Source organism: Athalia rosae, chromosome 4 (genome assembly GCF_917208135.1).
Source record: "Athalia rosae chromosome 4, iyAthRosa1.1, whole genome shotgun sequence".
Classification (NCBI taxonomy): Eukaryota; Metazoa; Arthropoda; class Insecta; order Hymenoptera; family Athaliidae; genus Athalia; species Athalia rosae.
Genome location: NC_064029.1, coordinates 3,105,475 through 3,132,552, shown reverse-complemented (window position 1 = coordinate 3,132,552; position 27,078 = coordinate 3,105,475). Strand labels below are relative to the sequence as shown.

Below are 27,078 nucleotides of genomic sequence, written 5' to 3'. Positions count from 1 at the left end.
TAAGAATTCATTTCATAAGAATGTATAGCTTAACGCAAAAAAGTGGCAACGCATCGTAATGACATGTACGATGATTTCGAGTCAATAATTGATTCCATCAAGTATAAAGGAAAACAGATCCTGAAATCAGATCCTGAAAAAATGGAAACAATCGCTACTTGCAATCTTTTTCCCAGTGATATATTCGGGACGAGTTCATACCAATGTTTACTTTGAAAGAAATATATAGGATGTCTTCTTTTTTCATGGTAAAAGTGCATAATGCGATGCCACGTACGTTCGGTAAAATCATAATTCGTAACAACGGGCATATTATGACAGTTTTAACCCTTCGACAGGTATCCATCTTTAGTCTTTTGATAGAGGAGAATGAAAATCTGAAGGTGCTGCGCTCGTTGAGGACTCTCAGGGCACTCAGGCCATTGAGAGCAATCTCAAGATGGCAAGGCATGAGGGTACGTGTTTGTTGCACCCTGCAGATTACGTTGCCTCTATATTTTTTTTATTATTTCTATGCACCAATGGAGAATATCGTATCTACTTTCACCCCCCCCCCCCCCCCCCATTACTATCGGCCGATAACGGATAATAATGCAAACGCTTGTTATTTCCCATTTGTTCCTTAGATCGTAGTGAACGCGTTGATGTACGCAATACCTAGTATTTTCAACGTGCTCCTCGTCTGTCTCGTGTTCTGGCTAATTTTCTCAATAATGGGGGTGCAATTTTTCGGCGGTAAATTCTTCAAATGCATCGACGACAACGGAGAACTATTGCAAAATCTATCGGTGAGTGAACGACGCGAATCGCCCTATTTCATCCCCCTTACGCATGGGTGTGAAAAAACAAATAATCGCTCGACGATAAAAGTAACGAGAACGATTGATTTCCATTTTAGTTAGTGAATACGAAACAAGACTGCTTGAATCTCAATTACTCATGGGAAAATAGTAAGATAACGTTCGACCACGTGGGAATCGCCTACCTGGCATTGTTTCAAGTCGCCACATTCGAAGGTTGGATGGAAGTGATGGAAGACGCAGTCGACGCCAGAGGCGTCGACCTCCAGCCCATGAGGGAGGCAAATTTGTCCGCGTACCTTTATTTCGTCGTTTTTATCGTCTGCGGCTCGTTCTTCACGCTCAATCTCTTCATCGGAGTTATTATAGACAACTTCAACATGCTCAAAAAGAAGGTGAGCTGCGGCGATGTTGGCGATCAGTTGCAACGCTCAACATCTTCATCTTCTTCTTCTTCTTCTTCCTACCACTCGGTCGCTGACCGTTCTACAAAAATGCTTTCATACTTCACATCGCACGTTCATTTGCTATATGGACCACTGAAATTCTACACGCTTCGCATCGTCGACCTTCGACGTTGTTCTCGTTAATCTTTCAAAGTTGCGCCTCTTGATGTGCGTCCCTACCAAAGATTCTTTTTTCTCCGTCTCTATCGCTTTCTTATTTCCAATAATATCCGTGAAGTATTTTCTCCTTGAAATAATCTCACGAATACTGGTCATAATTCAATGGAGACGATAAACGAGGCTCTTGATAAGAGCGTTCATCAAAGGCGAACGTTGAAAGATGCTCGTGTCCCCGTGAGGACCGAGTTCTCGGAACCTCGCAAACGTCTTCGAAAGATAGAAAAGTACATTTATTTATTTTTTTATTTTCAGTACGAAGGTGGAGTGCTAGAAATGTTTCTGACCGAAAGTCAGAAGCACTACTACACTGCCATGAAAAAACTCGGTCGCAAAAAGCCACAAAAAGTTATTAAGCGACCGATGAATCAATTTCTCGCGATGTTCTACGACCTCTCCAACTCTAGAAGGTAATTATAACGATGGTGAAAAATCAATATGGGGAGGGGGGGGGAAAGATAAGAACAGGAGGGCGAAAAGGAGAAGAACAGGAGACTACGGCTCTCGACGATCGCATTTTTGACCTCCATCTCTTTTTCTCTTTCATTTTCCAGATTCGAAATAGCGATTTTCGTATTGATATTTCTGAATATGCTGTCCATGGGAATCGAACACTACAGCCAACCGCACGCGGTATTTTTCGTGCTCGAAGTATCGAACGCATTTTTCACGACGGTCTTCGGATTAGAAGCTATCGTTAAAATCATCGGACTGCGATATCATTATTTCACGGTTCCGTGGAACCTCTTTGACTTTTTATTAGTGTTGGCGTCGATTCTCGGTATCCTAATGGAAGATATCATGATGGACTTCCCCGTGTCCCCGACGCTCCTGCGAGTCGTGAGGGTGTTCAGAATCGGAAGGATCTTACGACTCATTAAAGCTGCTAAAGGAATAAGAAAATTATTGTTCGCGTTGGTCGTCAGTCTGCCGGCGCTATTCAACATCGGCGCACTTTTAGCCCTGATAACGTTCATTTACGCGATTATCGGCATGTCGGTCTTCGGCCACGTCAGAAAACAGGGCGCGTTGGATGATATGGTGAGCTCAATCTTCACCACGTTCGGTTCAACGTCAGGATTCGCACACTCGTGCGACTCACACCCGTCGTCCCGTTTACATTACAGGTAAATTTCGAGACTTTTGGGCGAAGCATGCAGCTGCTGTTTCGCTTGATGACGTCAGCTGGATGGAATGACATCCTCGAGTCTCTGATGGTCCAACCACCCGACTGCGACCCAACGCCGAATAGCCGACAATCGAACGGCGACTGCGGATATCCTCTTTTGGCGATCACCTACTTCACCTCGTTCATAATAATCAGTTACATGATCGTCATCAACATGTACATCGCCATAATACTCGAGAACTTCAATCAAGCGCACCAAGAGGAGGAGATCGGTATAGTTGAGGATGACTTGGAAATGTTCTACATCAGATGGTCGAAGTGAGTGGGCGATTAGCTCGCGCGATATTCACGTGGGTTGTACTTTGTCCGGTTCCCGATTGTCTTCATTCGTTTTTATTATTATTTTTTTCTTTCGCCAGATACGATCCGCACGCGACACAGTTCATCCGTTTTTCGCAGCTGAGCGATTTTATCGCGAGTCTAGACCCACCGCTGGGAATATCAAAGCCCAATGTAGTAGCGTTGGTGAGCTTTAATCTTCCCATTGCGAAGGGTAACAAGATCCATTGTCTGGACATCCTGCATGCGCTCGTCAAGCACGTCCTCGGGCACGTGGAGGAATCGGAAGATTTCAGAAAGTTGCAGGAGCAGATGGACGTCAAGTTCAAAAAACAGTTCCCCACGAGAAAGGAACTCGAGATCGTGTCTTCCACGAGGATATGGAAGAGACAGGACAAGGCGGCCAGGCTGATACAGCACACCTTCCGTGAATACGTCAGGTGAATATATCCTCCGCAACGTAACGTCCCTCCGCACCGCAATTCTCTCACCTCTTCTCTATCCTCTTCGTCCCGCAGGATGAAAAAGGAACGCGAACGCATCGCCCACGAGGTGGATTCCCAGACGCAGACATCGAGTCCTGGGGGGGGAGGTAGCGAAGGTAGGGGCGGGGGTGGATGGGGAGGGAAGCTGTCGGCCCTGCTGCACGTGCACCGAGGCAGCCGGGCCAGCAGTCGCAAGTCCTCTCGGGCCAGCGACGCCAGCGATATCAGCGAGCTCGGGACAGCTTCTGCCTGGCTATTTCCAAACCTACCTCTGCTGCTACTCTCCGGCGCCGCCGGGACCCACGATGACCTGCAGCCCCCTGCCCTGACTGTGTCCCGCCCCTCGCCTACCACCGAGCAACCTTCTGCCGCCTCCAGTTCCGGTTCCGGATCGGAATCGCACGCCGCTGTCAGGTTGGTAATTCGCAGTTGAACGGACCGTCAGCCGATTGTCCGACCTTGTCCGTGACCCGACCTTTCCGTGATACCCAATCGGTTGCTTGATCTGTTTGTCGTCGCCTGAAAATGCCGAGCAGATTCTACGCTGATGTTGTGATTTTTCGGTACACTTGTAACGTTTGAAAAAAAAAACAGACCAAACATTTTTGCGCTTTTTTCTATCGTTTGCCACGAGGAGAGTACGCCCATGTTTCCCCTGTGTCATGTATTGATAATCTCAACATCGGACGGTGCAGCTTTGCCAGTTTATGTCGGACGTTCAGGTTTGTCGACGATTTTCATCTGCTGCAATGTCCGCCTTTTTCCCCCCCTATGAATTACCTAATGATATTTTTTCATTTCATACTGCCCAAGGCAAGTCAATAAATAGGTAAACGGTAGCATAATATAAGAGAAATCATTTTCTTTTTTTTTTGTGGATTCACTATCGGCATATATAACTAGTAGAGTGAACCGCCGTTAATAGAGTGCATTAGATTAATATTTAGATTAGAAGAAATTTAGATTACCGCTATCTACACTATATCCTTCATCCCCCTGTCCCGTGTAACATAATCCCATCTGTGTAACTACTTGTAATATTTATCGTACTGCGCTGATACTATCGTACAAGTAACTGTCGTTTCATTCGTACTTATATTATATTATTCATCCTTCCATAATTGTTCTTGAGAAACTGCATACGAGGTGCCGTAATCGTACTTCGTCTTTCTTACACACGCAGGAGCTTTTCCCCGAGCTATACATGAATCTACATGTATATATATATATATATATATATACCCTGTTATCTGATACTTTCTGCTCTCAATTCTTCTCGCTCCTAAAAGTGCTTTCTGATTCATTATACGCGTATATTATGAAAATATTTATCTTAGAAAATTGTCACCATATAACGGGGAGCTCTAGCGAGCTTTCTATACGGCAGGTGAGCAGCGTATACACAAAATTACCATATTTCAATGAAGCTTGAGCGCACTAAAAATTTTAGGAACCCCCTAGAGATCCCCTTATATACGATCATTTAGAAATATTAGCGTCATGTTGGGGAAAATGCAAAAATTTTCGAAGACAAAAAATTCGTATCGGAAGAAGGAGGACTAATCGAGTCCTTTACCGCAGATCGTCCGGAGCGACGTTGGGTCGACAGGACGCGGTCGAGTCTTACACGGACGATGATGTCCTGAGTCCACCGACGTCGAAACGGGGCTCCCTGCGACCCAGCGGAACCGTACTCTCGTTGAACATGCTGCAACGCGACATCAAGGACGCGTTCAACAGAAGATGCGGTAGCCTGAGAAGAAGACCGGTTCCGGAACCCGTCCAACTTCCCATTGCGGACGGTAGTGACGTCAGTATTCTCGTGACCGAACCAAGTCCGGAAAATACCGCGCCACCCAACAGACCGCCCCTTCTGAGACAGCAATCGGAGGCAACGGTCGTTCACGTTCTTGTGCACAGAGAAAGTGAGGAGTATCACGTATCACCCGACGACAGCTGATCCCTGCATAATAGCGAGGATGTGACACAGGAACCTGACGGGGAGAACAGGCAAGAAGACTTGAATCGTAAATAGTAATATCTTTTCAATTATCGTAGTTATATTACACTTACATTGTATACCTAGATTTATGACGGAAAATGGGCTCTCGAAGCCGATTACCAGGGGTAAAAATTAAGTCGACGACGCGCTGAGGTGTGATTCGTGTTTATACTACGTTGAAAATATCCGCGTAGGGATGCGGATAGGCGAAGATAATAAAATAAGATTTATCAATTATTCCGTTTAATCGAGGCAGTAATTCACCGGATCTATTAGCCCGTAGATTTTTTTCCAATTAAAATATCCAGGGCTTGTGAGGTCAGCGATGTCGAGGAGGGAACTATACTCCCAAAATTATCGATGAAACTATCTTCTATACGACGACCAGTGGTTGAGAATCTGTAGCCGATTTATCCATATTAATCCTAATCAATTTTTCAACTTATCAGCTTTTATTCCCAAAGACCCTTTTTTATTATTACGAATGAAAGTTAGACCTCCTAAGAAATAAGGGTAAAAGAAGCAACCGAAGAAATTTGAAATTCACGGCGAAGATATACGCATAGATTATGTACCGCGATATAATAGTATTGCATAATTTGCAAGCTTAGATTGCTTAGAGTTTGTCGCAAATATTGATGAGTGTTTTTTATTATAAAAGAAAAAGAACAAAAAAGCAAACAAATAGTACATACTATATTTAAATATATATGAAACTACTGCCTCAAAATTATTATATCTAGCGTAGAATAAATGAAAGCGTATATATGAATAATTTTTATTGATTTTTGTCCTTATTATTTTTCCCGAAGGAAAAACGTTAAGACAAAACGATCCGCACGCGCATTTATATAAGTAAATGATAAAATCGTGATAAGAGAAACAAAAAAAAAGAAAAAAAAAATAATTACAAATCTACGAAAAAATATCTCAGAGTTTGAAACGGGGTGTCGAAAATGTCCACGCACCTTATATTTCGCACTGTACCTTTGCTTTTCATAAAAGAAGGATATTTTTTGGAGCGATAAAAAGAGACTGTTGCAGACGTAACGTCGCCCCGTTTCAACTTCGCGATATTACGGTCTGATATAAGCTTACGACTTTTTTTTAGAAGAACCGAACCGGTGAGACGAGAAAATAAGAAAAAATAAAAAATCAGGAAAAGAAAGAAAGAGAACGTACGTCATTTATAACGAATGTGAACACTTGCGTACAATCTTACGCGTTTGAGCAGGGCGTACTCGCTTGAAACATGAGACACATAATACACATTTGTGCAACAGACATTTCGTGATTAAATTAACACAGTTAAGTAGGTGTAGCTAATTAGATGAAGGACTGTTACGATCGTGGTTCTATCGATGCCCAGCTGAGTGACCACACAGATCACCCGATAAGAAATAAAATTTGCATAGGTCGTTTCGCGGGACAACGAATTTTTTCAAAATTAACAAAAGTGATTGAAAACGAAAAAAAAAAAAAACAAACAAACAATTATTCAACGAGTAAAAAAAGGGATAAGGAATTCGGCTTATCGGAGCTCAATTCAACTTGTTACTCGAATGTGATGAGAATATTTTTAATTATTATTAGAACAAAAAAAAAAAAAAAAAAAAAAAACGACAAATGTTACGTGGGATATGGTACTGGAACGTTCGTTGAAATTCGATGATATTTCTCGAATAATCATCGTTGACTTTATGAAAACAATTACGTGCGTTATCCCTCTGAACTGCGTTGCCCAGTTACGAATGCTTTGTACATATTTGATGTGATAGGGTTGAATCATACGTGAATCTGTTCGTTATTTAATAACAAAGAGAATTATGAACGAAGCGAAGTTAAATTCCGGTGGACGTTTATCAGGGAGAAATATTTTGGAAAGGTTTCAAGTGCGCCGGAGAAATGCGGATATTACTTTTTTCCACGAGTAGGGAATCAACTGTAGGGGTCGTTTCCAATGAGGAGATTTTTCGAATTATTTCAAAAGACGTATTTTTATGCTTTCGCAAAGTCTCATTAGCGTTACGCCTCATTCACGGAGATTTTTTCGAGGAAATTCCGTTCGTCGTAGCCTTGTAAGTGTCGAGTAGATTTTTCAATTATTTAGAAGTATAAGAGAAAAAGACAAACACGGAATGCGAGTAAAAAAAGAGAGTAGAAACGGAGAGAAGAAAATAAATAAATCTGCGTCGTCCCTTGGCTGGCTCTCAATCACGAAACATATTAAATAATAAAATATAAGTCAATTAACGCTAACACAAATTAAGACGGAGAACGTGGTATAGACATAAAAAAAAAAAAACAAAAAGAAAAATATGACGAAGAAAAAAAGAAGATAAGAAAATTAAAAAATTGTACAATGTTTCAATTCTATTGCGATGATGTAGAGAAATACTATTACGAAGGGGCAATGAATCGCGAACAATCTATATGTAATTGTATTATACATTATACCTATAATACTGAAAAAAAAAAAAAAAAAACAGACAAAATAACAATTATTAATTACTTGAATATGGTAATGTCTCAAAACTGTACAATCATGCAGGTGCTTCTAGAGTGCCGTAGATCATTTAGACTACATTATATACATATATGTATATTTATATCATATATAATATGTTGCGTTAGTATACAATATACATAAATTGTAACGAAAAAGACACTAATTGCTAAACTAAAGAGTTCTAACGATAATTGAGATTATCATATGTTATATAAATATACCTATATACATGTGTGTATATATGAGAATATATATTTTAAAAAAAGGAAAGAAATTAGAAGGAGTTATACGCGTACTCGTATAGGAGTATATCAATTAGTATCTTGCGGTATCGATTTTTCGGTATCTGCGATATATTAATATTCGTATAAACGCTCTCTCCTTTGAAATCGTTTGCGATATGGTAAGTAAATTGGAACGATTATCTCGATCAATATCTGACAATATAATGTACATTTAGATAATCGATTTAACCGAATACATTATTCGTAAACTTGTACGATAAAGTGCAGTGGCCACGTCTCGACAGGGTAGATTTTTCTCTGTCTTCCGTTCCCGATGAAAAGGTACGATCGCGGCGCACTCTTCGTCTTTCATTTGGGACAAGGGACGAATTATAAATTCCCTCTCCAGCCGTACCTGCTCCGAAATCACAAGTTGATCAATCAAACGTTTCCAATCATGATAAGAAAAATTTATTTAAATAATGCATTTCCTAGGAGACGCGCGAAACACGATAACGAGCTTGAAGAAAGTTGAAAAAAAAATAATTCAGAAAACAACAAAAAATACAAGAAAGATAGAAAAAAGGAACAAAAAAAAACGCAAAACAAATATACCGAAAAAATTTGAAAAAAAATTAATCAATTAATTAAACGAAGAAATTATCTTGCGAAGCATGAAAAAATTGCAAAAGAATTTGTCATTGTCATTCTTTTTATTACCTTCGTTATTATTGTTCTCATGATTTTTATTACAACTGTCATTGGTTTCCCTTCTATCATTAGTATTACCTACTGTAATGGAGTAAATAAATGAATCGTAGAAACCATAAACATAATAGCATATCAACGAATGAAAATCACTATTCTTTACGTAAATCTTTCTACGATATATCGGGGAGTACGCGATCAAAACGGATATTAATACGGAAAAAAAGAATAATTATTCAGAGAATCCTTCAACACATAATTATACGTAATAATAGTATGTACAACTATTTACATTTTCACCTTTAAATACAAAAATAATAATATTATTTAATGAAAGTGAAATGATGAATAATGAACAAATGGATACGTATGAATAAATTAAATTTGAATATAAATGAATATAGATACTCGTAATTGCGTAGCATTTTTACCGATTAAATAACCTTTATACTTATGCATATTATTATACTATGTGTCGACCATAAATTCCAATTTTCAAAAGAATAAAACAACAACAACAAAAAATAGTAACAAAACGAAATAACTGTTCGGAGCAATAATGAGGAGATAAAATAAAGAAATGAATAAACCGAAAAAACATCCCTTGATTCGCTTCTTTCGTAATGTATTTTATACAGCTACAATTCATGCGTAGAAAAATGCACCGGTTATTATGTAAAATCATTCCTCGAATATCCAGATATACGTAAAATCTTCCTCTATACATATACCTATAATATCAGCAAATTAATCGCAAGAAAAAAAATTATAAATATTAATAAAAATATTAGGGCAAAAACTAAACCGTAAAAAATGATACAATTAGTAGTTCGGATCTAAATTGTTCTGACGGTGTACTCCTCAGTCTATACACGATCTATAATCTATATCTATATTACATACACTAATGACATATATTATTTGTATGATGTCTATATTTTTCGTTCATTTATATATACCTACGTACGACATTTGCATATTTCAATCGATATACACATCAATTGTAAATTTCTGATAATTATATGAAAAACATATACATTATAGAGTTACGGGCTGACGACGCCGAAATGTAATTGGTTTACGTGGCAGACATTGCAGTATACCTACGTACCTATACTTATGTACTATACGTATATTTCTCGGGCATATAACATACATATACGATTTCTACGATTATCCTTTAAAGCAGAATAAAAAAAAAAAAAAAAGATACAAGAAGCAAAAAAAACTACAAAACTGAAAACCGAACGAACGAAATTAAAAAAAAAATCGTCAATTTATTCGATCATTTCGATTATACAGTGAATCAATTCGAAAACTATAGAAAGTATTTCTGAAAAACTTAAAAATTAACATCTCTGCGTCTTATGAAAATTGATGTAATCAAAATCTTTCCTTCGCTCGTTCCGGATGAGATGATCAAAAATTTTACATCTCATACCGCGATAATCGATAGCTGCAACTATAAATGCTTTTGTCATATATATACCTATCTAATTCCGAACTTGATGTCATTTTGAACCTTAATAATTTCGCGAATCCAACCCCTGAGAAAACCTCGCGTGTATCGGACGCCCTGCTGACAAAGACAAGAAAAAAAAAAAAACAGAAAAACATCCAAAAAATTTAAATTAATGAATAAAAGACAAAGAAAAATAGATGTATATACACGTAATATATTATTGCCTACCCCATAGCCGAATCATACTGTATTATATCTATAGTATTACGCATTCTTGATTCCATGTAAGCTCGGCGTACGTAAAAAACATATAAAATTCGCGATCGTAAGACTATGCATAAACGATTTACCTAAATAAGTTAAATTTTCTTTCGAGTCTGCAATATTATTAGCATTGTCATTATTCTATGCATCAGGTTATTATTCAAGAGCGCAATTCGTATTCAATAAACGATACAATAAACGATAAAACGAAACAAAAGGAAAAATAAATAGATAAAGAAGATTTTGGACTAGTATAAAATAATAATATAATATAGATATTATACGATTTTCATTTAGGAGAGAAAAAAAATTTCTACAACGGTGATGTACACCTATGGGTGATCGTTCGAACGGATAGCAAGAGAAACAAAAAAGAAGTTAATAAAAATTTGTGTTTTAGCTTAATTCATATACTTATTATAGTTATATACGTATGTTAAGAGGTATAATGGCATTGACAATATTTACCACAAAAGATATGAAATAGAAAAGAGAAAATTAAAAAAATTAAAAAATAATAAGAAGAAATTAAATAAAGATTGAAAAAGAGAGAAGAGAAAAAAGTAAAAAGTAAAAAAAATGAGATAAAAAATTCTAAATAAAGTTGTACGAAATCTACAATCAAAGGCCTATATTACATGTAACGTTAGCGGATGTGGCGTTAATTAATGTCTTCATATTAATAATTAAAATTCATTCGATTAAGAATACCAGACAAAACAAAGTTTCTACCGTATCATTTGATATAATACATACTATCACTATTATTAATATTCTATAGTTATTGGTGACAAAGCATGTGCTATACATGTACATGCATTCCTGTTCCCAAAAACGAAATTTTCGAACGAATGAGTGAAAGTCCTGCAAAGTACATTTTCGTTGCCGATGCAGCTGTAGTATTCTCAGTTAAATGATTTCTGTAGAATTAAGTAGGAATTTAGTGGCCATAAGGCTGTGTCCGATAAAGAAATCAACAAATTATAAGCCCGTGCTGACGAACGGGACCGAAGCAAGGACTCAAGTTTCGTGATAATATTTAAAAAAGAAAAACCTAATACAAACATAATAAATATCATATGGCAATGCTATCACGATGAGATTAGTTGAGATATTTCGAAGATCGTTAATTCTCTTTTTGTTTCTAGCAAAGACAAAATGGTAATCGATATGCACGAGCTTCGATCTCCATTCGTTCGGCACTTACTAATTGTTGATATCAAAGTGGAATTTGAATAGATTACTATCCATTTCTTTCTCGATAATGTAGGTATAACGTGACGAAGGCAGGGGCTTGAATGAAAATCCTATCAAATAGTACCTATACAATCGATTTCTAATTTGAAATAATATTTGAGAATCACATACTTATACATAGTGGACCGTGACTGTCGTAAAGATATAATACACACACACACACACACTACGTAAGGACTAATAACTAATGAATAACTATATATATAGATTAAAACCGTATAGAGATATGATATTGTAAATTATGATTATATTGAATTTATAAAATATTATATTATTACAAACAGGTTTTGTTATAGGCATACGACATGGTATGTGTTTGAGCAATTTGGAGCGAGCATTAAACTTACGCACACGTAAAATTCATATTATAAATACCTACATTGAAATGAAGAAGTTTGAACAGATCATTACCAATATTATTATTGTTAATGATATTATTGATATAAGTATTGTTGTTATTATTATTTGACGAGTACGTAATGATTTTCATTGTCTCGTACTGATTTATCTACATTAATGCTGTACATACAAGAATATAATATCGTGCGTACGTTTTGCTCAAGCATGTGTAGATATTGAATTAATTCTTGTTGGCTTGTGATAAAAAAATAATTTACTCGAGGATTTACGGATGGAAATTAGTGCGCGTTGAACATTTTTAATATATTACACAAATATATATAAATATATATATATATATATATATATACATGTATAGGTATATTAGTTTTATCAAATATGTTGAATACGTATATGTAATATTAAATAGGTATATTCAGCATTCCAAAATTAGATCATACGGATAATTATAGATATTGTTATATTAATTATTACTTATACGATTAAATGTCACTTAATCTGTCCGTAAATCGTCAGGAGTTTCGATCCCTTTTGGGCGTCTCTAAAATATGAGATGAAAAATGAATATTAATGATAATACAGAATATCTGTCTTTGAGGGTGTTAGGATCCCAACTCTGAAACCTATCGGATTCTAATTTCTGTTATACATTCAAGATTGGCGACCGAAACGCAACGGCAAAACTACATCTCGGGGACTTTGGTAGATCGATCTTACAGGATGATAAAAAAAAATAAGAAAGTAGAATTCGGATCCTATAATCGTCGAGGATAGATAATGAAAAAAATAAATCAGCAATATTATACGCGGAGTAGTAATTTAGTCAGATATTTTATTATATATTACTATTAAACTCAGTAAATGATATTTAAATGATGAAATGATCAGTTAGATTTGATCATATAGGAAAATTTTTGCTTGTTTTCGAAATATTAAAATTATTATTATATCATAAAATTATTATATATAATATAATCATTCCTGAATAATAAATAATGGAGTTTATTGCTACGTGATGACACTTTCGTTTTTCTACTGTACCATCTGTAGGTGAGACAAGGTATACGTGGTAAAGTTGCGATCAAAATTTTCGCACGCATTGGATGAAGGTGATTCAATAATTTTTCACAACACTTGATATTTACGCCTTTTATTTTATATTTTACATTTCATATACAGAGATAAGAATGCACAACCAAAAAGTTATGCATTATCGACTAAAATATGCCAGAATTATTTTTCAGACACCAAATAATATTTTCAAATTATTTAGTAGATACTCGAGTGCGCTTGTCCCATGAAAAGTTTACCCCATAGCTCCTTGGCTTGGGAGTTTTCTTGTTCGGTTTCTGTACATAATATCGCCATCCCATTTTTTCACACAAAGCAATGGCCTCATCTTTGGTTTGAAATTCAAGCTTCAAGTTAGAATGTGGGTCACCGCTGAAATACAACATCCAATAGGTAATCACAAAGTTTTTATTGCATCGGTTGCCATTGACCCTACCTTGAAGTCCATCCCATGAGTGGATTCTCCCATCTTTCACGAGTATCGAAATCCATTTGCCACATGTTCAAGTTGTTAGTTCCAGATTGCATTGCATTTTTGGCTGGTTCATAAATACGGACCAAACGATTTTTCAAGAGCTCTTCAGGAACTCCAGAAAGCGGAGCAATTAGTTCTACAGCATCGACATTAATGTACCCCTTCAGAGCTTTCTGTCTTTCAAACTTAGCTGGGTTTATTTCTTGCTCCGTATTTTTTACTTCTGGTTCACGAATATTGAGTGCATTCTCAAGATCTTCTCCATAACGTACACTGCTTGTGCCGATACTTTTCATGGTCCTAAATATTAAAAATAATTTTGATATATTTCCGACAACTCGGAAATAGAAGAAGAATTATTGATTTGGAGGTGAACTGTGCATTTCTTATGAATTAATGGTCTCTTCAAGCGATTACATAAAGTTGATTAGTTAGGTTAAGTTTCAGAATCCGAGATGAATTAATGAGCAACTGACTAAATGGTTCTAAATACTCACCATTGTTGATTACCACTCCTAATAATATTGACACAATTTCGCAGTAACGAACGCGTTGCCATTTCACAGGCTAGATGTCAACGAAAGATTTATCGCACTAGCAAGAGCAGAAGACAGAGTACAAGTGTTTTGTGTCAAAATTCCATTATTCAGGCATTAACTAAATATTCGTAATAACGTCCAGGCTTATGGGATTCTTGTTCTCGGTTAGAACGTCTCGCGAGCCTCCGCCCTCTCACCAGACACGCTGATCTAAGGTGAATCGAGGCATGTACCGACCGTAGGACCAACTGGTCACTGCAGCGGCTACTTGAACTTGAAAGCTCATTTTCGCGGCAAAAATATGTAGAGTAAAACCAAAAACAAGAAATAGGAAGCCAAATTGAATTTCTAGAAGACCTAAGGAGCAGCGAACTGCAATAAATAAATGCAAAGCGTGTTGTAGGATTTTTCCTATCATTTGCAGTCATTCAAAGACGTTCAGCAAAGGTCCCAAAGTCAACTCGTATTTACAGCTGCAATTCATCGAAATTCCGAAGGGTAGTGCTAGATTTTGCTATAGCAATCCTGTAAAGCGACGAAAGATTTGATTCTGGGAATGAATAAATTCTCATCTCAGGAGTCTAGGGATCCCAAGACGTCTTGGATTTTTTATGCCCTAATTCAATTCCATCCCTTATTTGCGCCTAAGTATATGCAGCCCTAACGACGCCTTCCGAGTCACCCCTAAAGACTGCCCCACATTATAAGCGCTCTACCTCAATCAATACCGTCGTTCTCCAATGGTGGTAGTTCATCATAAATCCAAGGTGTAGCGCTAGAATTTGCTACCCCTTAAATTGATGGGATTCGTATTTTTGAATCGAATAAGATTCCACCCCTAAAATGGGAAAAATGCAGAAATTGAAGCTCCTGATTTTTAGGGCTTCGGATTTGAAGATTGAAATCGTTCAATGGCTGTATTCAATTGTATTTCGAGTTCAGAAATCTGAATCCGCTAACTAACAATAAATTAATCCACCTTACAAAATGATCGAGTTATCGCCACCTTTACGCTGTGGAAAAGGAAAAAATTGAGACACGTTGATCGGTTTTATTTGTGGTCTGATTGCGTTGAAGGATTCTTGATCCTGAGATCAAGATACATCCGAATAGAATCCAATATTTGCTACCAAATTGTTCATGATTCGAGATTCAAATGCGCCCATCGTTCACAGCATCGAGACATGTTCAATAACGCGGAAAATCCATGCTGGATTTATGATACGTGGACGCCTACGCTTCTAACAACGCAAAATGTATTGACTGAAACTCGTCATTCAAATCTACCCTGGTGAACGTTGACCTACCCCAAACGATACGTTGAAAGGGTGAATCTCTGCAAGACGCATGCTCGGAGGAACTCGAGTCACAAACGTCGGTCGAAGTCGGATAATATCGAAGAGGGTAAAATACAGTTTTCCCCGATGTTCTGTCATCGCTGGGCCATGCTCATCGAGTGCGTAATCATTTCGAGTCATACTCCAGCCTAGAGACCAATTTGGCTTACCAAATGTTAACGAGGCACATCGAAAATGTGCCACAAAACCAATAATCAAATGTTGCACGAAGTGAGTATCCCACCTTTTAAAGCTTCATTTCCCCTTATCGAGTGAGACAGTTCAATTGTGCGGTATATCTATAACTCAAGACCCGATCGATCGTGAGAAACTGTTGCTACCAGCAGCTGTTGCACGTTTTTTCCTGTTGCATAATAACTAACGAGATCCTCCTATTGTCATCCATCTCTCTACTTTAAAAATGACGCATAAGCACAATCGCTTCGTTCCATCTGCACTTCAAGGAATTATGGAACCCTGAAATCGTCTATTTGTTTCAGAACGGTACCAAACTCTGCCTACTCTTGCTCCTGGCTATTTGCACTCGGGTCTATTCGACTCAAGCAAAGCATGTGATTACAAAACGGAACTACAGCGACCAGAGTGTCCGAGGATATCTGGCAGAGGTGAAACTAATTAGGAACAGTGTCTGTTGCATGAAGATTAATTATTTTTCGTCCGTTTCGAACACATTTTCGTGATTCGTCGTTAGTTTTTATTTTTTCTTTTCTAATTCAATCATTTTTTTCACAGAGAACTTGCTGGGGAAATGAAGTCTGCAAAGAGGAATTTCACAGCAAATTTCGGTGTCGATGCCCGAGGTGGTATTACTGCAGAGCACCGGGTCGTTACTACGACGCTAGGTGCAGTATGACCAGTACCGGATACATATGGACCCAACCGGAAACATCCTTAGCCCTGGAAATTGAAAAGTAATTCAGGAATATTATTAAACTCTAAAACATGATTCAGCTTATCGCCAATATCCGCATACCTCATAGTATAACCAAATTCACTATATAAAACTATTCTCTCGGATTCTTTTGTCACCGTCTTACGATAATAAATTAATGAATACTAATCAGCTATGAGATCTCGAATGCGATCGTTTCGCATCGTATTATTTAGGCATCGCAGACACGTGAAGAATTGATTTAGCCATTAAGGATATTAATTACCGTAAGGTGCGAATGTTGTTTTTCCCGAACTCTGTGTTTTTTTTATCGCCTTATTGAGCATTTATTATGGGGGAGGAAAAGAAAAACAACAACGAGGCTTGAAAAATATACTAACAAATTTATTTTCAACGATATGTGATGCAACGACTATCAGTAGAGGAATTAAAATAGATTGAGATGTTGAATTAGAGAAGGTTCAGATTTATACGTCGACCTTCTTAGACCAATTGCGAAGTACACAGCCTATAAATTTACGAAAATTTTATCACGATATCGATTCATCGGTGATATATTATTCGCAGTAGTGATGAAAGAGAAACTGAATAAACAGTTTCGCGACAATATTATATCCTAGGTGATAATTTAATGTTCATTGTTATCGGTTATTGTATTACCTATTTGCCACTATAATATACACGTATACAAGTAAAAGAAGGAATTCGTTGATTATAATAATTTCCCTACGCGATGGATAAGATTATACAAGAGAGATCTCCCTTTTCAGAGGGTGGTATTAACTGTCAATTGGCAAGTTTGTCTCGGAGGGCGTGATCGGCTCAAGTTTGTACCGCTGGCTATAATTTAGCTTTCGGAATTTGAGTCCGAAGTCGATTTGTTATCGCTGAGAAACGCGCTGACCCTCGTCAAAGGCGTCGGTCCCAGGATTACATCCTTGGGCGACCCCTGGTGCGACGTTACTTATTTCGTTTTCTCCTTTGAAATTTCCAAAGCGAGAATATAAGACGGGGGTGTCAGCAACTGTTGGAAATAAATTTGTCAAACGACGAACCGCCTGACCCGAAGTAAATCTCCAAGGTTCATCCTCGCCAGGTAAAATGACGATGATGATGATAATAATAACGAAACGTCGACCGACGCGGATCCTGTGAAGATCGTTAGGATTTTTCAACTCTGTAAAATTGACGCATACAACGGCGGAATCAAACGCCTCGCCTGCCTCCTGCAAATTGCATTTATCTCGAGGACCCAGAGGAAATAGACGCAAAGCTCGATAAGCTTGGATTCAGGTGCGCTATATGTGCGCGCGCGGATATCGACCCGCTACCAAAAATTTCTCGGGCAAACATCAACCGCACAGAACAGGCCATGTCACTTTCAGCGTATTGCCTGACATATTTTCTCCCGATTTTCGTGCTATTAGTCAACGTTTCCGAAGGACGAATAGTCAATGACCTTCAACCGCATCTTGGAGAAACGTTCTATGGAGAAATACGCGAACTTCTGAGGCGGAGACTCAACAACATCGAGGTGAGTGCACCGCCTACTCCGCAAGGATACCATACAATCCAAAAATTGTTCAACAAACTTTGAACGAATCGTGTGAATTGGTTTGTTTGAAATTTCGTCAACTGCAGAAAGTGAGTAAGATAGATAACGGAAATATCACGTTAACGCTGCGGATTTCATCGATCGTCAAAATTCGAACGAACGTTATCGCACGTTTTTAACTCGTGTGCAATTTTCAGAACGATGCCCCAATTTTGGAGAACGAGCAACCGCCCCACCCAGAGGAGAATCCCTCCTGGCGTGGGCCTCAACATTTGGGTGAAATTTCGGGGGTCGCCGTGGATCCCACCGGCAGACCCGTAGTTTTTCATCGCGGTCACCATACCTGGAAGTATTCGTGAGTGATTCGGAAATATTCTGCAGGGTTCAAGGTCGTTCGAATCGTTGACAACGCATCGAATTTATACCCGTGTTCCTCCCCGCAGCACGTTCAACTCGAGCTTCCACTATCAGGACGTGACGAAGGGACCAATCCTCCAGGACACGGTGCTCACTCTCGACCCCTCGAACGGCGAAATAATCGATAGCTGGGGAAAAGGCATCTTCTACATGCCGCATGGTCTCCACATCGACGTCTACGGTAACGTCTGGTTAACGGACGTCGCCCTCCATCAAGTTTTCAAGGTGAGTCGAACCGAACGAGTGGTAGAAAGTTACGCATACAGATCTGTCGTTCGGAGGAGCGAAGAGTAAATTGTTGTAATCTGGACACCGTCGTCTCCGTCTTACCGTACGTGCAGATCGTGTAATGCTTATAGTTTCGGAGGAATGCGAGATACCCGAGCCTCGTACTCGGCGAAAGATTTCAACCCGGCAGAGACTCCGTTCATTTTTGTCAACCGACGAACGTCGCCGTTGCCCCAGCCGGGGAAATAATCGTCGCCGATGGCTACTGCAATAACCGAATAATGGTTTTTAACGCGGCCGGAGGTTTATTGGAAGTGATACCGCAGCCCGGAGGTAAAGCAGCGGATCGTCTGACGTACGGAAAGATAAACGTCCTCTTTGATTACGTGTGATTTTGATCGGCAGAATTTTTATCGCTGCAAGTACCACACGGATTAGCTATTCTTCCGGATCTGGACGTAGTTTGCATCGCCGATAGAGAGAACATGAGAGTAACGTGTCCCAACGTGGGGCTTATGCAATCGAGAACTAGAAGCCCTCCGCTGACTATTCAGCAGCCGGATTTAGGAAGAGTTTTCGACGTGGCGCCTTACGGTGAGATTCTTCACGACGAATAACTTACCCAAAATTACAACTTTAACTGCCACATGTTTCAAAATTATTCAAATTCGGTTGACGTCACGGCCGATGGTTATAAAAAAATCAAACAACTCACTGAATTGATAACCCTTCATTCCACAACTTCGTTCGAATGTTCGACAGAACTTTAACGACGCCGATACACGTACACGCATATAAATGTAAATTTTAACATCCAGGGTACTAAATTTCAACGCGCTCAGCTAATTAACATAATTTAATTCGATTTTTATGACATCAGGTAACTATATCTACGCCGTCAACGGTCCAACGTCGCCTATGATTCCAATTAGAGGATTTACCCTGGATCCGAGGACCGAAAGAATCATCGATCACTGGTCTCCTTTGTCAAGCGTGAGTCAATTAAGAGAATGAAAACCCTCTCGAGGGTCCCCGTCCGCCATTAACACCTCGCAAATTGCACGACTGCACCGAAACCGTTTCATATTTGGCGACCCGATGAAATCAGCCACGGCCGCTCCCACTACCGGATTGACCTTTCGGAGCGGACGCCCCCCTTTTGTTCATTCTTTTTTCTATAACGGTTTTGGTTTTTATTTCAAACACCGCGAAGCGGGGGAAAAACATAGAGCGAAAATTGCACAGGGTTCCCCAGCGTGTTCCGACCACTCGGTTCTCTCTCCTCTCGAAAATTGCGGATCCTCCGACCGACCGACCAACTTCCGCGCATGTGGCGTAAGCCCACGATGAAGACATTAAGAGAATTTAACGACTGCACACCGCATCATTTTCCTCGGAAATGATTACACCCCGAGGCAAAAATGAATGGTTCTTTTGTAGATTCAAAATATATACCGTATCTGAAATTACTAATTATGATTATACACTTGCCCGCCCGATGCGCGCTGCAGCAGAAGAGAAAGATCTCTTTCAATGATTATACCGAGAAGCCCGGATAACTTTCGCAAGCTCCTCCACCGTTCAACATTTTTTTTTCTCTCATTCTCATTTATTTTTTCCGCTCGCCATCTTTCCGGATGGGATCCGAACCTTCGTTTTTTATCTCCCGCTTTTTTCTGCGCCTTGGGATGTAATTACATGATTGCGGGCCCGGGTTAGTAAGCTTTCACAACGGAACTATGGCGAATACCTGCCACTGCTTGAAAAACGACGCGTTTCCGTTATTCACCTCTTCGAAAAAACGTCTCTTTTTTTCTCAACTGATATTTCAAACATTCTTCCAGAAATTTGGCCAGCCTCACGGAGTCGCAGTTTCTCCGAATGGAACCGCTCTTTACGTCGTTCAGCTCGAACCCAATAAAGTTTGGAAGTTCGATCTCGTACGATCCTTCACGAAGAAGTAAAATCTGGATATCATGAATCGAGAATAACGGATACCCGCGCTATTGCTCGTAGAACGACCCCCGGAAAATAGACAACCCGTCATAGACTATTTTCAATATGAATTCAGCGTACCTGGTATGAAAAATCTAATAATATTTTTTCGATAGCCAATATTTAATCAACCGTGTAAGTACACATTGAGATATCAACTGCAATTATCATATCTGTATAGTATAACACGTGTATCGATCGATATAATTTTTTCTGACTGTCCGTAGAGTTGATCACTCGAATAAAATGGCGAATAAAAGCATACGAATTTGAGTGGCGAGATGTTTTGAGTCAAAAAAAAAAAAAAAACTATCACCACATCAAACTCTGACCCGCGCCGTAGGTAACGAGCTTTTTTCCTCGACCCACATCGAGACTATTTCCCCTCTGTTCTTGCGACGTCAGAAGATCAAAGCTTCTCGTCGACTACAGCAACGCCTTCGCTACCCTTCGCTATTTACGGGTAAAAAATTTTGCACTTTCACAACGAGCAATGTGCGGTGTGCGGGAGACGGTTTCATTACGCCTCCTCCGTTCCGCTGCAGATTGCAAGTGAAGCTGTAAGATTGCACGCGAAGCTTTTCTCGAATATCATTAGCAGTCCGGTAGGCCCGTCGGCAACATCTGTTCTCCACGCTCCACCTCCGAGGAGGAGGAAGGACGGCGAAATGAAAAGCCCAAAATGTTGAGGGGAAAAAAAAACAGGGACCGCGGAGCGACGTGGAAACACCCAGAAATCTCTGGCGCGCTTCTTTCCTAGCGCGTTCGTCCGTCGGAACGAGGACGTAACGTGTCCCCTATTTTCGAAACTGCATCCCCTACTCCTCCTCCGGGACATCGCAGCTGCAAAAAGACCATTCGACTATCGCGCTGCGCCACGTCCGTTGCACCTTCGACGACGGAATTATGTACGTGACTCGCGAAAGATGCCGCGCAAAAACTGATCTGCTCGAACGACTCGATAAGAAAAAGCGATATTGCTTCGGGAATTAACCAAAGGTGCGGATCGCCTCCTTGCACTTACATACTTGCAATACTTGTACCTACCGTTGCACCTTCGACGTGCAACGAAGAAGCACCTCGACTGATTTCTTCGCTCTCCTCGAGGTGCGATCGGTTGACAACGGGCCAAAAGAGATATACTACACAACCGCAAAAAGTCATCGACTTCTTCAGCTTTCGGACTTCGAACGTTCGAACGACGATTTCGAATCTCGGCGGAGAAAATTTTAGCGCTCTATACCCCGTTTGCCGGGTGAAATAATTTCTTCGATTTCGCTTGTGTGCTTTATTTTATACTTTTGTTTATTTATTTTTTCTTTCTTTCTTTCTTTTCGTAACAAGTGCCGATGCTACGAGTGCGAGGCTTTACCGTTACTCGCGTTGCAACGGAAGGTGCGTTCTATCTGTGTACAGGCACGTAGTTACGATGATTTGTCGACGTGTTCGGCCCCTTTGATCTCGACCCCTCGGGCGTTCGTATGGTGGGGTAGTTGCGAGCATCGGATCGCGACTTTCGACGGCCATCTTTATCCATTTTTTTGACGTCCGTTAATTATCCGGCGACGATGAAAAAAAAAAACGTAAGACTCGAAAGACGCGGTACCGCTCTCTTGCCACTGGCGTCCTGAAATTCCTGCATTATCTTTCTTATACTCCCGTTCGGCCACATCCGGAACTCGTAAAAATCCCCACTAAGGATTTCAGGATCGAAGTTGCGCGGCTCTTCTGAAAAGACTCCGCGGGATCCGCTCGGTGATCCTTTCGCGTTGGAAGGACTCGCGATCTGGAGATCGGACGCGGAAATACGGCGCAGCGGGATCGACCGTGGGACCGAAGACATCGATTTTCCGATAATTGGGGGGAAAAAAGAGAATTTCGTTAGCGTGGTCGTCGAATTTTCACATCCGTATTTGAATGGAAAATTCGTGCCCGCGACACTGAAATTCTACGCCACTGTCGGGGGGTCGAGATGCTGGTCTAATGAAGACGTGCCGGACCAGTCGTTCCCTCTTCGTCCCTGTTTCTCGCTGTCGCTTTACCTCTCCTTTCCGAAATTCCCTCTCTCTCTCTCTCTAGGCATCGTCTCCCGCTCGACCACTCGGCGGGATCTTTCTCTCTCCAAACATCTCTGAACTGGTTTTGATGCGGTGCCGGAGGATGTAGCGGCGCACGAGATCGCGCGATGTCGATCCTCGAGAAACTTGCGACGAGGAGGAAGCGGCTCACGGACGACACCGCGGAGCTGTACCATCGGCGGAACACCGAGGCCGAAAAGAGGCCCGAGGAGAGCTGCGTTGTAACACACGTACACGTACACCGTACCCCGTTTACCACGTCGTTACAGGCCCAACGGAATATTATTCCCAACGATTTTTCTCAACGATTGATAAACCCGAAGCAACGGATCGACCCAAATTGTGTAACAACGATACCGAAGACGCTACTCTTCCCTCACGTTCCATTCCCATTCATCCTTCCATCTGTAATCGAAGAAAGGTGAAAGGAGGAGAACGAGGATGAGGATGAAGTCCGGGGTGAGAATGGCAACGAGACAAAGGCGGAAACAGGTGGAATAAATTCGTACGCAGAACTTTGCCGTACAGCTGATCAGGAGAGGTAAAAGAGAAAAAAAATTGGGAAAAAAAGGAAGAGGGAAAAAGTTTGAGATCGCGATGACAGAAGAGGAGGACTGGCTGGCGCAGGAGTCCGCGGACCAGGGGGAGTGGGTATGGTAGGGACGAGGCAAGAAGTAAAAGGTAAAAAGCCGCTGCCGGAGCAGCTCGATCTATCTCAGAAATTAAGTTGTTAAGATGCTGCCTTGAGCGTAGCGAACGAAAAGAGAAAAGAACGGTCGCGCCCGGCGCAAATGCAGGCGGCGTAATGGCGGTCCGTGCTGCAGGGTCCGATGCCTGGCGTTCAGGCAACACCACCAAGAAAATCTTCACGTTCTCCACGGATGTTGGACCGCGAATCCCAGCTTCTTATCCCGTCCGAGAGTATACGTACATACCTGTACAGGGCTTCGTATTTCCTCGAGAAAATTAAGTACGCTCGCGAAGAAAATAAATAAATGAAAAAAAAAAAAAAAAAAAAAAAGGAAGACGTTTCATTGATGCGATTCCACTCTGTGTGTATATAATAAATATGATTCCCGCAGCGTGTGATTATATATAGATCGTGCCACGTATCCTTATTTACATAGCCGGTGGCCGCGGCGCGATTACGATTACAAATTATAATTTCCGAGAATAATCTCAAAACGGATATAACGGAGACGCAGCATAAGATGCGCGTTCACCGAACCTCCTAGTCGTTGAGTTTCGACGACGGAATCACTAACCATCTAGAGATAAGACGGAAAAGGTCTTCGATAATATGTGTACAGTTTGCATGCGGAACAATAAGAAATTCTTGGGAGTCGCGTCGAGGTTGTTAACGTTGGCTCATGTGTGTGAGTAGGTAGGTTCGTATCCCATTGCTCGCCACCGTGCACTACGTCATTTCAAGTACATCGCACGGCGAACTGTACCGAGTGCATCGCGAGATCTCGTCATCCATCTGCGCGTCGTTTTTCCTATACTCAAGCCTACGTTGCATCTGTTCCGGGAAACGCTTACATATCGTGGCGAATCGCTCTATGCGGCGAGCGGCCGTACCACGAGCGAGCAATAATCGTTATTTAATGAGAATCATCCGTCTGCCGTACGTCGAGTGTCCGACTTTTTAGACCACTCTGCGCAATAATAGTTTCCGAAGTCGCGATCTCCTAACGCGTTCGCGTCCCGAGGCGATTCGCGTCGTGCGAGTGCTCTGCGAAATTCTCGCGAGCTTTTTTCTTACCTCGATAAAACGCAGACTGCGCTCGAGACTTTTTCCGAGCAACCTTGCGGGGTCGAAGCGTCCGTACAACGCGAACACAGTACAGAAAAATCCCTGATCCTTGCGTAACACCCTCGCGCAGTCCGAAGGACGGAACAACGTGGAAAAAAGGGATGTCGATTTTATTTTTGTGCGCAGGATTTACCTCTCGCATAGGTGTACGGTGTACGGGTACGTGTGCAGGTATACGGTGAAAAGAGAATCGCGGGAGAACCTCGCGCGGCGTCGCGGGGTGAGCTAAGTGGCTGCTGTCGAAGAAATATGGCTGACACCGCTGCCCGTCGCGTCTACACACTGCCGAGGAGTTCAAAGAGACCGTTGAAACGTGGAAAGCTCTGCGGCAGCAGCCTCCTCGACGTCGGTCGGGATACCCACACATCGGCATAGGAACGCGCGATCAACGGGGATTGGGGCCCTTCTCCGCGAAAAACGGAGGGGCGAATTCGCCGTGGCTCGCATCGCCGCGAGGTAAACGCGAATCAACGTTTCGCGAAAGAAGGACGTGGCGCGAAAGAGATTTTTCAGTTTTTTTTTCACATTCTACGTCGGGCGTGCGTATACGTATGTAACATGTATAGGTATATATATACACGTATCGCGACTCCTGCGGAATATTATATCTCATTCACGAGCCATCGGGAGCAGCCCAGCACGCTCTTCGCGTGACCGGATATTACCGGTTAAAAACTCAACTCCACGAGTTTCCTGTGTAATTAGTACACATAGATATACAATGTGTCTGTTGTATACATGGTCGCGTCGTCGGTCGAATCGGTTTCATTCGTTTGTATCAGAACATAAAAAGGAGATTTATTCCCGTTTCCTATGAATTGTTCGACTTCATCGCGATCTGCTTCGCGCCGTGCATCGCGCACGTCACGCATGGTCGGTTTCGACGAACCCGCGTTACGGTAACCGATGCGGTACGGTCGACCGGACGACGCGAGAAAAGGAAGAGAGGCGAAAAGTAGAATAACGTAATCGAGGGTGAAAACGAGGAGATCTCGCGACCGCGAGAAGTCGGGGGACGCGCGCGGGCTCCCCGAAAAGGCCGATTTCGGAGGGGCGTACCGGTGGTATTTGGAATAGCGTCGGAACGAGATCATAAATTCGAATTATGAGAGAACGGGGCCCTCAGCTTGAGACTGGGCGGGGTCCGGCGAGGCTCGCTCGGCGTGAAAAGTGAAAGAGCCGAAGGATCGGGGGCCGGGGCGCATTGGAGATGTAAAATATGGCCGAGAGGCAGGTGCCGGAGGCCGATCGAGATGCTGCCGCTGTTGCGGCGCAAGGCAAGGCAAGGCTCTACGCGTACACGGGCATCACCGGTATCGGGAGAGCAATCGTTCGTTACGTTAATACGCTCGTATATCGCCTCTTTACACGCCGTGTGGAACCCGGCGTAGTGTATGTACGATAGACGCGTGAGCCTCTAATAAATGCCCGATGCAGAAATACTCGTATATATATATCGATATTATCTTTTACTCTCCGTCATCGGCGATGCAGGTAATAATTACCTGTGCTTCGATTTCGCGTTACGCGCGTGGGAGGAAAAAGGAGATTCTCATCACCGCTGTCGATCGTTTCCATTCGTTTCGCGAACTCGTTGTACTTCAGTCGATATTTGAGGCGACGCGAGGCACCGAAAGGTGCAATCAAACGTCGCGTTTGTCAAAGGATTTTTTTACCGAAGACGTAAGTTAGGCGTCCGTTGAAATGCGCTGTATGTTGCATACGCGCGTGTGAATCGGTTCGAAGGTTTAAAAATTACGTATATGTATATGTATTTTATTGCAGCTGCCGGAGTGAGCTACAGCTCGCAGGGATTACAACGTTAATGTTATCTCATCGGATTCCCTCCGAGGTACGGGAGGAGGAAAATAATCGAGAGAAGTTTCGGGAGGGTTCGAAAGGAAAGCAGCGAACGGTACGGCGCGTGATGAAGCCAATAGTTACGAAGAATCAAGGAGGCATTAACCGCTCTGCCTCGCGTTGTACCCCGAAGCGCGATGGTGGGCCGTGTGCGGATATGGGGAACGAGGGATAAGGAGAGGTGGTAAAAGAGGAAGACGAAGAAACGAAAGGAGAGTCGGAGGGAGCGACGAGGAGAGAATCTGGAGGAACCGGAGAAACGAAGACGGGAGAGAAGTAAAAGGAAAGAGGAACGTTACAGCGGACTACACCGGACTACACTGACAGATACATCTTTATTGTACCAAGAAGCCTGATGCACTCAGCTCAAACATTCTCGGAGTCCGAGTCACGGTGATGAAAAAAAAGCGGCGATAACGATTCAACGAAAATCGTCACGTTCTCCGTCGTTGTACGCGTAGATAATTTTCGGGGTCCCGACAATTTTCGATCTTCGCCCCAAAAATTTATCGATATATTTACCCGATTCAAAATCTGTCGCGAACCGAGGCAATTGAAGTTCGCGTTCCCGCAGCTGAGCGTCATTGGTTTTTGCCCCCGAAGCCTCGGTACGACATGCCACTTACGTCGTA

The 27,078-nt window shown here is 41.4% G+C and overlaps 4 protein-coding genes across 5 annotated transcripts in view; 3 read left to right on the top strand and 1 right to left on the bottom strand.

Moving 5' to 3' along the window:
• LOC105690321 (sodium channel protein 60E) overlaps positions 1-13,029 on the top strand; it is a 65,186-nt gene extending 52,157 nt beyond the window's left edge. For both annotated transcript variants that reach the window (XM_025746652.2, XM_048654089.1), the window contains exons 13-21: positions 339-455; positions 627-788; positions 899-1,195; positions 1,679-1,833; positions 1,978-2,464; positions 2,551-2,870; positions 2,972-3,331; positions 3,410-3,790; positions 4,958-13,029. In XM_025746652.2, the coding sequence (XP_025602437.2) occupies positions 339-455; positions 627-788; positions 899-1,195; positions 1,679-1,833; positions 1,978-2,464; positions 2,551-2,870; positions 2,972-3,331; positions 3,410-3,790; positions 4,958-5,336 (2,658 nt within the window). In that variant the 3' untranslated portion in view covers positions 5,337-13,029. The remainder of the gene's footprint in view (positions 1-338; positions 456-626; positions 789-898; positions 1,196-1,678; positions 1,834-1,977; positions 2,465-2,550; positions 2,871-2,971; positions 3,332-3,409; positions 3,791-4,957) is intronic.
• Positions 13,030-13,296: 267 nt separating this feature from the next.
• On the bottom strand, positions 13,297-14,370 carry LOC105690254 (NADH dehydrogenase [ubiquinone] iron-sulfur protein 4, mitochondrial). Its single transcript, XM_012407895.3, has 3 exons — positions 14,206-14,370; positions 13,670-14,008; positions 13,297-13,605 (listed from the first exon to the last, which is right to left on the bottom strand). The coding sequence occupies exons 1-3, from the start codon at positions 14,265-14,267 to the stop codon at positions 13,428-13,430; spliced, it is 579 nt and encodes a 192-aa protein (XP_012263318.2). The 5' UTR covers positions 14,268-14,370; the 3' UTR covers positions 13,297-13,427.
• Positions 14,371-15,597: 1,227 nt separating this feature from the next.
• On the top strand, positions 15,598-17,194 carry LOC105690260. The gene is made up of 3 exons (XM_012407905.3): positions 15,598-15,815; positions 16,085-16,210; positions 16,338-17,194. The coding sequence occupies exons 1-3, from the start codon at positions 15,780-15,782 to the stop codon at positions 16,518-16,520; spliced, it is 345 nt and encodes a 114-aa protein (XP_012263328.2). The 5' UTR covers positions 15,598-15,779; the 3' UTR covers positions 16,521-17,194.
• Positions 17,195-17,523: 329 nt separating this feature from the next.
• On the top strand, positions 17,524-20,965 carry LOC105690256 (peptidyl-alpha-hydroxyglycine alpha-amidating lyase 2). The gene is made up of 7 exons (XM_012407900.3): positions 17,524-18,031; positions 18,250-18,407; positions 18,496-18,694; positions 18,829-19,030; positions 19,103-19,291; positions 19,578-19,690; positions 20,542-20,965. Exons 1-7 carry the CDS (start codon positions 17,870-17,872, stop codon positions 20,659-20,661), a joined length of 1,143 nt encoding a protein of 380 aa, XP_012263323.2. The 5' UTR covers positions 17,524-17,869; the 3' UTR covers positions 20,662-20,965.
• The last annotated feature ends 6,113 nt before the right edge of the window (positions 20,966-27,078 follow it).